Source organism: Bos grunniens, chromosome 26 (assembly GCF_055505025.1).
Source record: "Bos grunniens cultivar Pamir isolate PY7600 chromosome 26, Bosgru_T2T1.0, whole genome shotgun sequence".
NCBI lineage: Eukaryota > Metazoa > Chordata > Mammalia > Artiodactyla > Bovidae > Bos > Bos grunniens.
This window is the reverse complement of record NC_141190.1, coordinates 40,326,497-40,341,615: the sequence shown is the minus strand read 5'-3', so window position 1 is coordinate 40,341,615 and position 15,119 is coordinate 40,326,497. Positions and strand designations below refer to the sequence as shown.

At 47.3% G+C, this 15,119-nt stretch overlaps 1 protein-coding gene across 7 annotated transcripts in view; it reads right to left on the bottom strand.

Annotated features, from left to right (window-relative positions):
* The window catches only part of PLPP4 (phospholipid phosphatase 4), a 146,943-nt gene that overhangs the window by 72,476 nt on the left and 59,348 nt on the right, over positions 1–15,119 (bottom strand). For 6 of the 7 annotated variants that reach the window (XM_086378675.1, XM_086378674.1, XM_086378670.1 and 3 more), the window contains 2 exons: positions 11,825–11,933; positions 3,899–3,989 (listed from right to left, as the gene is read on the bottom strand). In XM_086378675.1, the coding sequence (XP_086234801.1) occupies positions 3,899–3,989; positions 11,825–11,933 (200 nt within the window). Of the gene's footprint in view, positions 1–3,898; positions 3,990–11,824; positions 11,934–12,554; positions 12,681–15,119 lie in introns of those variants that run through there. The other variant, XM_086378673.1, reaches the window with a different exon arrangement.

Below are 15,119 nucleotides of genomic sequence, written 5' to 3'. Positions count from 1 at the left end.
AAACCTATCGATGTCCTGTTCTGTTGCTTTGTCGAATAATAAAGCATGTGAGTTACCATTTCCCTTTGGCAAGTATTAACTGTTCAATACTAGCTGAGACTTATGTAAGGAAACAGCGGTGGAGGGCCACTTTCGGGAAGGAGCTGCCTGGAGCAGTTCATGATCATGGGGAGACAAATGTGTTATTCTACAAATGAAAGGACTGTGAACAGTCAGCACAGTCACCCAGGGCACAGGCCACTGAGATAGAGACAAAAACCCACCTGCTTGTATCAAGTCACGGGGAAGCAGAGAGAATGGGAGGGACCAGTTCAAATGAGCACCTCTGTCAAAGGGAAACTAGTCCCCAGAGCGGAGGATGGGCCACATTACAGTAGCTGGAAAGGAGGGATGGGCCCCCTGGGTGCAGAGTGGGGCATGAGTCAGCAGCACCAGACCACCATTAAAACACCCAGCATGCAACGCGGTGTAACCTGGAGGCAAGCATGGAGGAACTTGGAGAGATCTGCTGATTACACTCTGCACGCACAGATCCTTCCTTCCTAAAATGCTGGCTTCCCTTCTCTCTCACAAGCTTGGAGCACTGCTGAGAGGTTTCCTTTGCAGAGAGGAGGGAGAATTCCCTGGGCCATCATTGCTGCAGGATTCTCCCAAAGCCATGACAATTAACAGACTGTGAGATTGCCCTGAGATGACAGGGGTCTTTTCTTGGTAGGGCTGGCCCAGCACAGGCTCACTGCTGTATTTTCCCAGCGGGGCTGAACTCCTTCTCCTCCTGGTCCTGGCAAGGCCTCTGCACAGAAAAGGTCTTCAGGAACAAGCATCACCAGCTGACCTCCCAGTGCCCTTGGGGAAGTTCAGAGACCATGACATCAATCCAGAACACCATACACGTCCCCAGCCTCTGCCCTGGCTGGGTTTACTATAGCGCAGAGCAATTCTCTGAAAAGCTTCAAGTGGCTGAGCTAGAAAAGGTGTGGCTGTGATGGAAGCACCAACAGCTGGCAGCTTCCCTCTCTGATCCAAAAGCCTGAAGGAGACAGAAGAGAGCGAGGATCTGGGTGGAAAGCGTCACAGCCTTCTGGAAGTAAAGTAAACCAATTATTACGTTCTTCTGCATAGCATAACCTCCAGGGGACCCAGACAGGGGACCTCTCACTGATACCACAGGGAAGGCTGGGCTGAGAGTAGAGGCATGAAAGGCTGGACGAGCAGAAAATGAATGACCCCAACCATGGGGGGCTGGCTTGTCGATTAACGAGGACCCAAGGCATCTGGCTCATAAGGGGTGCATCAACAGCATCCCACGGCACTGCGGGGTTGAGAGGAGAGTCAGAAAGACAAGCCAGACTGTGTTCTGATAAAGAAATGCAAATCAATGTGTCATGTGAGTTGGCCTGCAAGTGGCCTGTATTGAGGGCACTCCTGCTTACAAGCAACCCCAGAGGATTAGAGGGCTTTTGTTGCTGTCACTTTTGTTGTTGTTGGGAATTCAACACTGCAGTCCTTCAAAAACAGGGTTTTCTATTAACACCAACTTGGCCGTTCTGCAGCCAAATCCCTGGGTGCGGCGAGCCTTACTTGCACACGAACAGATGCACAGAGTGGGCTGCTGTGGACAGGCATCTCAGGGGCGTTCTTAGGGTCCAGGTCTGCTGAAGACGCCTGGGTAAAGAAGGGACCTCAGACCAGACCACCCTCACTGAGAAAGTCCTGAATTCCAGATAATGGAGAAAAAGCTACACCTAGCTTTCTGTCCTTGGTTTTGAAAGATCATTCCCTCCAGCCCCTTCCAAGACTTCCTAAAAGTGGCAACTTTTTTTTTTTTAATTGTGTACAAAGGGAGGTTCTTCATCATTTTTACAAGGCAGCCTCTCATTTATTTAGGCAAACAGAATATCCAATTAACTCCACCTTCTCTGTTAACAGGCCAGGTATGGTGTACAATTTTGAAGTGTCATCCTAAGGGAGATTTAGCTGAGAATGAAAAGGTCTAGAGAAAGTAACTGTAAGCTCCTCAAGGCCATAACAATCTCCCAGCTCCAAAAGAAGCCAGTAAATTATAACTGAAACCATGAAAGACAGTTCCTACCCACAGCCATACATCTCGGGACTCAGTGTCAGGGGAGCAGCTAGAATAACAAGTGAGGCAAAAAGATTTCCAGGTCAGCTGAGAGGGGCTCCCAATGGGACATTTGGGAACCACAGTAGTATCTGTCCAAATGCTGACACAGCTGCTTGAGCCTCAAGAGGGAGGGCACCTACACCCTTCCTGGAAAACCTGACCTTTCCATCACCTCAGCTGAAGAGACAGAGACCATGTGATGACCAGAGCCTCAAACCTCAGGTGAGCAGCCTGGGGAACACACCTGTCTTCAAGCAGAGCATCCACAGGCTGGCCAGAGACTCGGGACTTTTGCATCCAGGCTTGAGATTTGAGTCAAGTCCAGAGTCTCCGCCTGGGAAGTCTGGACCACAAGACGCAGTGACACTGGGAGGTGGCACTGGAGCTGAGCAGTCACGCAGGCGTGGGGCAGGGGCACCCGCCACTGCAAGCCCAAGCCTCACACAGACCAAGATGCAGGCAGCAGGGACAACGTCTTCACAGGAGACTGAGGCAGGGAATGAGAGGAGAGGAAGGACGCATCACAGAGAAGAGGGGGCATAAACTGACAGGGCGCCTCCACCCCTCTTGGCCTGGATCCCTATTCCATCCCCATGAGGGTTTCCCTCTGATTCTTGAAGTTCTGTAAGATTGCTTGTTATAGTCCTATAACCAAACCTCTAATTTATTCAATCCAATTTGAGAGGAATTCTGTTCTTTTCAACTACACAGAGCCTAACCAAAGCCTGGCTATGTCAGAAACGGTCCCAGTCCTTCCACTGCTCTGCACACCCTAGAACTCACCCCACCCTCCTTCCCTTACAAAGAACAGGGAAGACCCTAGTTTGCTATGTTTTTCATTTCCTCAAAGTCCAGTAATTGACAAACACCATCTTCAGTGAAGAATCTCATATTCCAGATTTACTACCTTACTGAACGGTGAGCCTACACAACACACCAACAACACAGCGTGTGTGAGGGTTTGGATAACGTCAAGGCGTCATGTCAGAAAAGAAACCCAATCCAGTTTTCCTGATGACCAAAAAGCTAAAACCCTGGCTTCCGGGGAGTTTATTTTGCTAAACAAGCCAAACAGTTCTGCTTTTTCTTCATGCTGTTGTTTACTTTGTCTTTTGATTAATACGTAGATCAGAAAAAAAAAATGGATTTAACCCTAAAATTATCAAACTCCTGTCACACGCAGATATGGCTCAGCTTAGGGAGAATTTATAAGCATCATGTCATACTCAATGGCAAAGATGGTAGCATTCTTTACATAATAACAACTGATTAACTGCCAAAGTGTCCCCACAGTGGTGATGGGTTATGGAGCTTGTTTCCAACTGATATTAAATTTTACATCTGCTTTTCCACATTTTTGCTTCCAGTCAATGGTGACTGGTCCAGGAGTCTGTGTTGATGTCTGAATTGCCCCAAATGGGGGCCTATTAGCCACAAATGTGGGGTTGGACAGTCAGCGGTGACAAAGCTTCAGATTCACTTTGCCTTACAGCCAAGAGCTGTCCTTTCAGTTTGCTTAGGAAGCACAGAGCTCTGGAGAGGAGCCCGAAACGCATTTTCAGCACAAGGGACAGCGGCGATGGGCTGGCCCACAGATGAGCTACTTACCAAGCACTGGCTCTTTAAAAGGGCTAAACGTTTACCTTGTCTTGTGTCTACCAAGCTTAATTTGACCAAGAGAAAAATCAGTTGAGTGCAACTGAGATTTTAGAAATCTGGTAATCTAATCAAGTTCAGCCCCATCCCCTAAAGCAGGAACTGGGAATACTCTACCTAGGAAGGCTTCCTTAATTTCAGTCTTGTCTGTCCGCCGGATAATTTTCACCACACAAATAACAGCCAGAGGTGTGAGGAAAGAAATTGCCTGGAAGAAATAACAAATAATCCCTTATGAAGGCAGTAGTTTGCTATCAGAGAGCAGATTGATAATTAGTTCCAGTTAGCTTCCTTTGGATTCACTAGTTGAATGATCTCACTGAACTCTTGACCTCATACTAAGAAGGATTTATATCTATACTGAGAGATTCCACAGACTTGAAAAATCAGAGGTCTGATTATGGGTTATAATTGATTTGTAATTGCTGTGAGTCACGTTTAAAGTGGTGGCTTTTTAAACGAAAAGAAGAGTCTATAATTACAGTGACATCTTTGGTAGTAACCCTCCTCCCATCCTCCCCTGTGGAGGGATGGAAGAACCCTTGGCCTCCCATCCCCAGCGCTCTGGCCACATGGGAACACGTGGGATTTGCTTGGAGTCTATTGATTCAATCCCCTTTGGTATTCTTTGGTTGAATACTCATTTCCGCTGCAAAGCAGAGGTTAGTCCCTTCACATGAAGTCTCTCCTCTTCTCTTCTTCCATCCCCTTTCCTCTGCTAGACCAAAGCACTCAGGAGTACAGTATGCACTTAACAAATCAAGCTGTTGGGATTCAGATGCAAACAACTCTTATCACTGAACCTTCTATGAGGCAGGAGCCATGTTTAGGCACCATCCAGTACTGGGGTCTCTTAAATCCTCTCTTAAAATTGTGACAATCTTTGCCAGGCTTGGGGACTATGTGATGTGCCCAAGGACACAGCTGGGAAGTAACAAGATGGGATTCAGAGGCCAGGTTTTCTGCCTCCCATATCTAGTCTTTACTCAGCATTCTATAATTAGTACTTTTTCCCCCTAACATTCCAATGATCAAAAAAAAAGGTATTGGATTGGCCAAAAAGCTCATTCATTTGGGGGTTTCATTCTGTCTTACCAAAAAACCTGAACGAACTTTTTGGCATACAATATTTGTTACATCCTTATGATTATAACATCTCAGGATAGCAATCAAAAGGGATTAACTATCTCACAAGTCTGCAGCTGGGCTCACAGACGATGGTGGGAGGCGTGGGCATGGGAGATGGTAACTGTTAACCAACAGTGTTCACAATTTGGGAAGTCTCCACCTGGGTGCTAATCAATGTTGCTTTTTGGAAAGGAGGCTTTCTAACAGGACTAAGGCATGGCTGGACGATACTTTCCTTTGTTAAAAAAAACACCAGAATTCCTCTAAATGCACACAGTCTATAAAAATAATTGGAGATGTCCTAGACATGCAAGAACCAGACCGCGAGAGCTCAGAGCATCTTGGGAACTCCTCTTCAGGAGCAATATTCACAGACAGTTCATGAGACAGGAGAAAACCCTTCTCCTTACAGGCTGGTTCCTTTCTGACCACAAACGGTAGAAACCAGCTTGATGAGCCTCCTTATTGGCCATGGCCCTGAACAACTTAACATCAGTAAGTCCTGTCGCCATGGAGGGTGTTCAGAAGAGTGTGGCCCAGGTTTTAGGACAGCTGCACAAAAGGAGATTCAGAACTGGAGCAGAGAAGCAGAGGATTCACCCAGGGTGACTGAAAAAGGCAACACTCACTTGTGAGGGAAGAGTTCCAGCAAGTCTATGAGTCTACACCAGTGCCTGGGGGTCTCTTCACCTGCAGCATTTGTTACAAGGCTCCTCAGACCCTCTTCTAGGACAGGTCTGGAATCCACATTGTGTAACAAGCACCTCAAATGACTCTGATGACTGAGAAGCACTTCATCAGTTCTGATTCACACATTCCGTGTTTAGAGAGTGCTGGCTGAAGCGCCATCTTACCTAAGTCTAAAGTTAAGCTTAAGGTCAAAGAAGTCCTGGGCTTTTGGTTTCCTCTCACTTTGGGCACTACAGACCAGCCACTGCCCTCAAAGAGGAGAGAGCAGCTCACTGAACAGTGAACAGTACTGCAGCAACCCCACAAACAGTCAAACCATAAATATGAGAACAATAGTGAACTGAAGATGTGCTGTGTGCTGTGCTTAGCTGCTCAGTCGTGTCTGACCCTTTGTGACCCCATGGACTGTAGCCCTCCAGGCTCCTTTATCCATGAGGATTCTCCATTCTAGTGGAAGTAATGATAGCTTTCCTCTGCTTGGGCTCTAAAATCACTGTGGATGGTGACTGCAGTCAGGAAATCAGAAGAAGTTTGCTTCTTGGCAGGAAAGCTATGACAAACCTAGACAGTGTGTTGAAAAGTAGACATTACTCTGCCGACAAAGGTTCACATAGTCAAGGCTATGGTCTTCCCAGTGATCATGCACAGTTGTGAGAGTTGGACCATAAAGAAGGTAGAGTGCCGAAGAATTAATGCGTTCGAACTGTGGTGCTGGAGAAGACTTCTGAGAGTCCCTTGGACAGCAAGGAAATCAAACCAGTCAATCTTAAGGGAAATCAACCCTGAATACTTGCTGGAAGGACTGATGCTGAAGCTGAAACTCCAGTATTTTGGTCACCTGATGCTGGAAAGATTAAGACCAGAAGGAGAAGAGGGTGTCAGACGATGAGGTGGCTGGATGGCATCACCGAAGCAATGGACATGAACTTGGAAAACTCTGGGAGATGTGAGGGACAGGGAGGCCTGGCGTGCTGTGGTCCATGGGATCACAAAGAGTTGGACATGACTGGGCAATTGAACAACAACAACATATGCAGAAACACACACACACACGTATATGTGTATGCTTTTGGTGGCTTCTCTGGTGGCTCAGATGGTAAAGAATCTGCCTGCAATGCAGGAGATCTAGGTTCAATCGCTGGGTCAGGAAGATTCCATGGAGAAAGGAATGGCTACCCATTCCAGTATTTTTGCCTGGAGAATTCCATGGACAGATTAGCCTGGTGGGCATGAGTCCCTGGGGTCTCAAAGAGTCAGATAAGACTGAGCAACTAAGTATCTTAGCACATATATGCTATTAACATAAAAGGAAAGGAAAGTGAAGTCATTCAGTCGTGTCTGACTCTGTGACCCCATGACCTGTAGCCTACCAGGCTCCTCCATCCATGGGATTTTCCAGGCAAGGGTATGGGAGTGGGTAGCCACTTATTTCTCCAGGGGATCTTCCCGACCCAGGGATTGAACCCGGGTCTCCCACATTGCAGGCAGACACTTTACCATCTGAGCCACCAGAGAAGCCTGCTATTAATATAAGACAATCCCAGAAGGCATAGTCTAAGGTTAGACAGATTTGGAACCCCAGAGAAAATATGATTTGGGAAGACTTCCCCTCCAAGGTTCCAGAGGCTGCCTGCTGGGGATGACCCTGAGCTGGACTGTTCTGACCAAACAGGAGATGGGGCGCCATGTGGGAGCCCCGTGGCTCCAACCAGGAGTGGGAACTGGAGAACACAAGGGCCATACCTTGTGCATCCACCAATGAAAGCAACACAGGACATGCCGTCCGTCCCCAGTCCAGACAATGGGTGACCCCTGGGTGCTGATATAAGGCACTGTGTTGCCAGGATGCTTCTGGGAATCCACCAGGCATGACACCAGACACAAGGCTTGTCTCCAGGGAAGGGCATGAGTGGCCAAGAACTTTTAGCCACCAAGGGGCTTGAAGCCCGGGCACCTGGTGTTCGGATGTTTTAGCCACAGAAGAGCTTGTCAGACAAAACCATGGGCATCCGACAGGAAGGCGTGTGCACTGCACGGCGCTTCTAACAACTCAAGACACACGGCCACCTGGGAAGGGCCCTGCGGTGGGCAAACAATCACGGCCTGTCACTGAGCTGGGAGCGAAGGCTTGTCAAAATGTCTAAAAACTCAACTACCACGAGCCAGCTTGGTCTCTTTTCCTTCCCTCCTCCCCGCAAACTGATTTTATTTTTGTCTTCCTTAGAAGCATCCTATCACAGAATAGAAGCTCCTGTTATTAAATCAACACAGTACCAGTAATACACTACTATTTTTAAGTTAAGAATTTGGGAAACACCTCCTCTTCCCTCAGTTCCCTGAGTCTTGCCTGTCCTTCGAGGGTTTTTCTGTGATGCTGAATGGTCTGACTTGTGTTCATGTCTCTGTTCCCACTAGACCAGAAACCATACCTACTCAGCTCTGCACCTCCACTACACACCGTGCGTGGCTCTAGGAAAGTGCTTCATAACTTTCTGTTGAATTAAGTAATAATTAACTAACTTGAAGTAGTCCATACTCTGCCTGCACCCCTGCCTCCCGCTGCCCCCTTCACCATGCAGTACTCCAAGCAAACTCCCATTCATGGGGCCCCCACAGCCTGGATCCACTGTGTCTTCTTGACACCTGCTCTTCTGTGTGTGACAGGCTGCACTCACCACCTGTCCACCTCCCTTCCACCTCCAAGGAGGCAGCACGGCTGAACGGCTCCAAGAGTGTCTGCACTCTGATCGGCGGCGTTCAGACCCTGGTCCAGCCACTGACGGTTGTAAACCTGGGATAAGCTGTTTAATCTCATGACAGTTTCATTTTCTCCATTGAAATGATGGGATCACAAAAGAGCCAACCTCAAAGGATTCTGAGAGAATTCACTGAGATGCTAGTTGTAAAGTGATGAGCACAGTTACTATATTCAAGAGATGCTAGCTGCTGTCGTGACTACCACGGTGATGAGAAGGAGGAGGACAATGGTGAGGATGGGGATGAACGTCCCTAAAAGTGCACCTGAGCCTCTCCTCCACTCTTTCTCAGATTCCTCTTTGCTTCAGGGTACCACTGCCCCCACGAGCCCTCAGGGGTCAAGTCTTATTTGACTTCACATCACCTGCAATTCCTGTGGCTTTCCTCACCCTGGAAGTGTTCTCTGGACAAAGACACTACAGGCAACAACAGAGAGAAAACTGAAAAGCAATAACGAATACCGAGTAGTCTTTCTACACCAAAAAGCAGGCTTTCAAAGATGCGCTGATACACTCCACATGTTCAGAAAGGAAGCATGGCCTCTTCTGAATCAGGAAGCGGCTGATAGCCTGGGAATATCCAGCAAATGTTAAAGTCAAGTCCCAGTATGTGAGAAGAGAGTTCTCAGCCTTCCTCTCTGGTCCACAGAAGCCCAGGGGCATCCAGGGAAACAAGCTCTTGGAATCTCACGGTCCAACCACACCCAAGTTTCATGTTGACAGATACATTCACCTTAGCTAATGGTGCCAAAGACAGAGAAAATGCCAGGCAGGGCTTCCAGGTGATGTCATTACCATTTACTCCTTACTTAGTTCCCTAACCTTCTGATTATATTTTTGTAACATTTGACCAAGTAGCTCTTTTAAAACAGACATGCACACAAATAAGCATAACTCCAGAAATACTGATTTCGCAAAGAAACCTGGATTCACAGCAGCTGCCTTTAAAAAACACTTTGGTTATTAGAAAGTTAGCAAGTTTGCCTTTAGAGTAAAACATTCTAAACAAAAATAGAGGAGACCCCAGGATTATTTATGTGTTAAATAATGAAACTGGAGCTTTCTAAGGAAGCCAAGCGATTTTTAAAAAACATTGAAAATATGTTCTCTTATACATTCTTTTAGAAACACCATAAGGTTTGTAGAGATCAAAAGCAGACAAATGATATCTTGCATTAAACTCTCAATAAAACCCAGGAGAACAAATCTAATTTATGTGGTGACAAAGCATTTTTCATCTTGCGTTGCACATATTCTAAATGTATCTACTGCTTTCCTTATGTTATTATGGAGCCGCACTAAATCTTCCGACCAAGTGAACGAAATTCATCAACAACTATTAACAAAACAAAAGGTTGAACTTATTTCATTAGGAGATTAGAGGGTATGAATCAGTGTTTGTGGCTGAATCCGCTTCTATTCTCTGAGAATCCCAGCACTGAATAACTCCTTTACTGTCTTCTTTCCTCCACTGCCAACATGCAAATGTGCTCCATCCTATTTGTGTCTGCAGCCAGGATATTTGTGGCATTTGTATCTAGACTTCAAAACAATCCATTGTTCATAAATCTAGGACACAGCCACAGACTCATCACAACATCCCATATGAGCAGTCATCTCCAAATTGGGTTTTACAGCACACAAAATGTGAAATCTTTGAAAATGGGGATAAGTGATAAACAGAAGCTCCTCCTACTAAAACCATGGAGTAAACTAGTGATGCACATGCTAGTTGCTTTATTTCTAGGATTTATGGAAGATGTGAGTTGGAACAGAAATGGAAAAAAAATCTGATTTTACTACACAGATGTAAGGCAATGCCCAACTCACAAGAACCCTACGTTATTCAATTTTCCTGATACTCACAAAAATCTGGTTTATTTTCCAGCAGGAAGGTAATTATGAAAAAGCAATAAAAATAAGACTGATGCTCATGTAGTGTTCTGGACATTTGGGGATGTCTGCAGACATAAAGATCTTTCCAATCATCTTTGAAATAAACATTGGTGATCTTTCCAGTCACTGATGAACAAGATTTCCTCCCCAAATCAGAGGGATTTCTTTCAAAGTGCAAAAATATCCCTCGTGTGCTCTATAAAAGCTCTGGAACACACACCTGAGTTCCCAGAGACAGGACATGTGATGGCCGGTCAATGGGCAAAAACTTCAAGCTACATCCAAAAGCTACATTCTTGTTCTATAACAAGACAAAGCTTCAATATTTCCTCTGCCACAGAAAGGCCTTAAAACAATTCTCCAGGAGCTGGTGAGCCTTAGCAAGGAGTCCTGAACACTCAGCTCCAGACTGCAGGGCAACCTCCTGGCTGACAGCAGGGCTCAGATCTGGCTGCTTGGGTGCAAATCTGGGCTATCCCACTCTCTAGCTTGTGTGGTTTGGGGCAAGCTCTCTCATCTCTCTGGGATGCAGGTCTGCAACTGCAAAATTCAGACAATAATGACATCTTCCTCACTGGGAAACATTTCAGTTCAGTCGCTCAATCATGTCTGACTCTTTGTAACCGCATGGACTGCAGCACGCCAGGCCTCCCTGTCCATCACCAACTCCAGGAGTTTACTCAAACTCATGTCCATTGAGTCGGTGATGCCATCCAGCCATCTCATCCTCTGTCATCCCCTTCTCCTCCCACCCTCAATCAAGGTAAGTCTAAATGAGAAAATCCTCCCTAAGCTTTCAGCAAGTGACCAGCACATAATAATGTTAGCCACTCAGTCGTGTTCCACTCTATACAACGCCATGAGCTATAGCCCGCCAGGCTCCTCTGTCCATAGGATTCTGCAGGCAAGAGTACTGGAGTTGCCATTCCCTTCTTCAGGGGATCTTCTCGACCCAGGGATCAAACCCGGGGCTTGTGCTTTGCAGGTGGATTCTTTACCACCCGAGCCACCAGGAAAACCCATAGTAGGGAAAGTGTAAAAGGTTGTAATCAACATGGAGCAGAATGAAGAGGTAAAAATAGTCCCAATATACCCACCAATTATTTGGGTGTTAGCCCATTTATCCTAGGATCAGAGACACTATCCAGAGTTGAGTCATACACAGTGGTCTCATCACCGGTTAACTGACCAGCCAAACCCAGAAAAGCGGTTAACAGAGCAGCTTAATGGTGTCTGAGGATGGCTAAATCAAGGTCTGCTTTAAAAGAAGATGGAACAGACAACTCTGTTCACTAGTTGCTCATCTTATTCTACTCTAAGTATTTGCAAAGAGTTCAGGTTTAGCTCAAGTAAGCATGGCCCTTCTTTTCCAAAGCCTCAGGCAATTGCTTCTCACATGACCAAGCAGCGAACCCTCCTGATCTGGAATTGAATTTTAATTTGTCGGGCCACTTGCCTCTGTTCTTCAGGCTGCTTGCCGTCATCAGCATGGGGTGGAAAAACAGAAGTGAAAACCCATGTGGCTCACACTCGGGGGAGTGGTCCCATCAACCATGAAATCACCGGTACTTACAAACATGAGGCGGGTGGGGATGTTGTCTGACTGCACCAGAGGATTCTTATAGAGCCAGATCTCTTCTGGCTGGATGACTCTCTGGAAGGGATCCAAAAACTCTGTAAAACTGAAACAAAACAAAGAAAGAGGCATGAGGGCTGAGCACCAGGGAGGAGGCGGCTTACGCAAGAGCTCAGAGTGGACGAACTGGTCCCTGGGGAGGGAAGGACAGGCTGCCCAGCTGATGGGTCTCAGGCAGCTCCAATGGGGGGAAGATGGAAGAATCACCAGGACTGTAGGGTCTTTTTTCACCTCCAGCCTGCAAGGACCAACGGCGGGCATAAGAGAAGAGCTGAGAGGCGGACACACAAAGACCCTAAGAACTCGGGGATCCAAAGGGAACTGGGAGTTGAAGTCCAGAATGGTGGCTCAGACTGGGGCAAGGCCAGGCCAGCAGCCATCTCTGGGGACAAAATGGACTTGAGTTGGAGGAAAGGTGATGGAGCAGCGGGCAGGACCAGAGAAAAGAACCCACGGAGTTCCTCCTCTACGTTACTCCAGATAGCGCCCCTCCACCATCACCACCACCAGGGGGCAGAGCGAGAGAAAGAAGCTTCCAGAAAGGAGAAGGCTGGGACACGAGAGACAGCAGAGGAGAGGAAAGAATGAAGGAAGCGGGAGGGGGATGGGGGACTGCTGTCAAAGAACCAGAAAGCTCTAAGCCTCCGCCTCCCGACCCCTCTCTCACCCTGGGAACCCGCAACACCCAGGTGGATGAAAAGAATCACCACCAAGAGAAAACCTGTGGGGAAGAACAACAGTTTAGCCAGCTTTCAGCCCTTGAGCCCCCTCCCAGCTCTCCAGCCCAGTTCTCCAACTGGTGAATCCAGTTCAGAGTGGCTTCAGATGTGTCTGGGTGAGTCAGGGCTTGTGTGCCAGACTGAGGAATCTGGCTTTTGAACCAAGGAGGAATTTGGCAGAAAAGCATGGAATGAAATGAACAGTGGTGAAGACGGGCATTGGAGCAGAACAGAGGAGGGAGGCAGAGACAGTGAGGAGGTGAGGACAGCTGTCCCAACAAGAGATGCCGGCAGAGAGAAGCAAAAGGCAGGGCAGAAAATGGAAGAACACACACAGGCAGGGGCAGGGGTGACTGGCAGAGCTGATTCCAAGGGCTCCGGCTTGGGCTTTCAGGAAATGGGGTACCATTGCCAAGATGAGGAGGAGGGGAGTTGGGGGATGGGAGTTGGAGGTCAGCAGTCGTCTCATCTAGGAGACCAGCCAGGTGACCAACAGTCCCGGTTTGCCCAGGACTCTCATGGGCAGAATTCCCTCATAGCTCAGTTGGTAAAGAATCCGCCTGCAATGCAGGAGACCCCAGTTCGATTCCTTGGTCGGGAAGATCCCCTGGAGAAGAGATAGGCTACCCACTCCAGTATTCTTGGGCTTCCCTGGTGGCTCAGCTGGTAAAGAATCCACCTGCAATGAGTGAGACCTGGGTTCGATCCCTGGGTTGGCTGGGAAGATCCCCTGGAGAAGAGAAAGACTACCCACTCCAGTATTCTGGCCTGGAGAATTCCATGGACTGTATAGTCCATGGGGTCGCAAAGAGTTGGACATGACTTAGTGACTTTCACTTTCACTCCTGGATTTAGCACTGTAAGTCCTATATCCCAGGAAAACCCCCAATCTCAGAAAAAACCTAGATGGTGGGTCATCTTAAAACCATTCCAGCCCTGGGACAGAGTCAGCAGTCTGAGAGTCTTGGTTTCTACCCTAGATTTGGGGCTTTGCATGATCATTAGTCTGTATGCCCAGCTACATTGGGAGGGTAGGGAGATTGGAGTCACTCTCCAGGGCTATGTCCTCAGAGTCCAGCAGGATGGAATCTCAGTGACTCTCCAGTGACTGCAGAATCTACTGTCTGTTCCAGACTTTGAACAGCTGCTACTGTTAAAAAAAAATACCCTCTGTCTCATCAGCCTCACACTGAATTCCATCATGTCTATATCTAAACGAGACCTAAAATTCAATCTGTCTTTTGTGTCTCTATATCCATGTTCCTCCCTCTCTCTGTCTGTCTCTGTTCCTCTCCTCCTCTCTCTCCCCACAACTGAGGTTTTTTACATTGTAAAACTCTGTCCTTCTGTCCGTGTATTTAAGAAATTTCAAGAAGAAAGTGGTGCTGGCCCCTGACTGTTTCACTCAGCACTCAGCCCAGAACATATCTACTATAGGATCTTACTGCAATGCCCTGAGACCCCTGCATTGATGTGTAAAGTAATTTCTGCTAACAGCCCTCCAAGCCTCCTCCAAGACACAAGGGTGCATGCCATCTGGGTGCTGGGAAACCTGCTTTCTTCCCGAGCTCCACCATTAAGCTGCTCTGGCCTCAGAACAACCCACTTCTCACTGGGCCTCAATGTCCTCACCTGCAACCTGGGTGCGTGAGCGCGTGCATGCTAAGTCGCTTCAGTCATGAACGACTCTTTGCAACCCCATAGACTGCAGCCCACCAGGCTCCTCTGTCCATGGAATTTCCCAGGTAACAATATTGGAGCGGGTTGCCATTCCCTTCTCCAGGGGATCTTCCCAATCCAGCGACTGAATCCTGTCTCTTACATCTCCTGCATTGACAGGTGGGTTCTTTATCATTAGTGCCGCTTGGGAAGCCCCCTACAACATGGGAGGTTGGCTTAGGTCAGAGGTGACAAATGAAGAAGGGTTAGAACTTTTGGAGACACCCTACCCCAGACCTATAGCCTTGGTATGGACTGGGCCTGGTACGTGAATTTTAAAATATTCCCCAGGTGATTCTGAAGGGCCCGGCACTAAACAAGAAAATTCTTCAAGATTCCCAGAACCCTTGTCCACAAGAAGAGGAGACTTAGAAATTTAGCTCTCTACATTAACAATTCTTCCATCTGCTGAAGGACAGGCACTGGAGTCAGTCTCATCCATGTTCAAATCCCAGCCCCTGCTGTGTGGCTCTTAGTGAATTTATTAACATCTCTGAGCCTCAGTCCACCCATCTGTAAAATGGGCACACTTTACAGAGTGGAAATGAAACTTAAATGAACAAATATAAAGTACCTAACAGAGCACAAACAGAAACCAGCATTTTGTCACTCTATCATTTTACTCTAGCCTCCAACTGCAAATTTTTACTAGATAGTTTTCTAGTAAAAAACTGTTCTCTAGACAGTTTTCAGGCTTTCTTTCAGCAGCGGGGAGGTGAGGAGTGGATTTCATTTTGCAACAACCTACTCACTGCACTTGGGTATTTTAAAAGCATTTTAAATATAACTAAGTA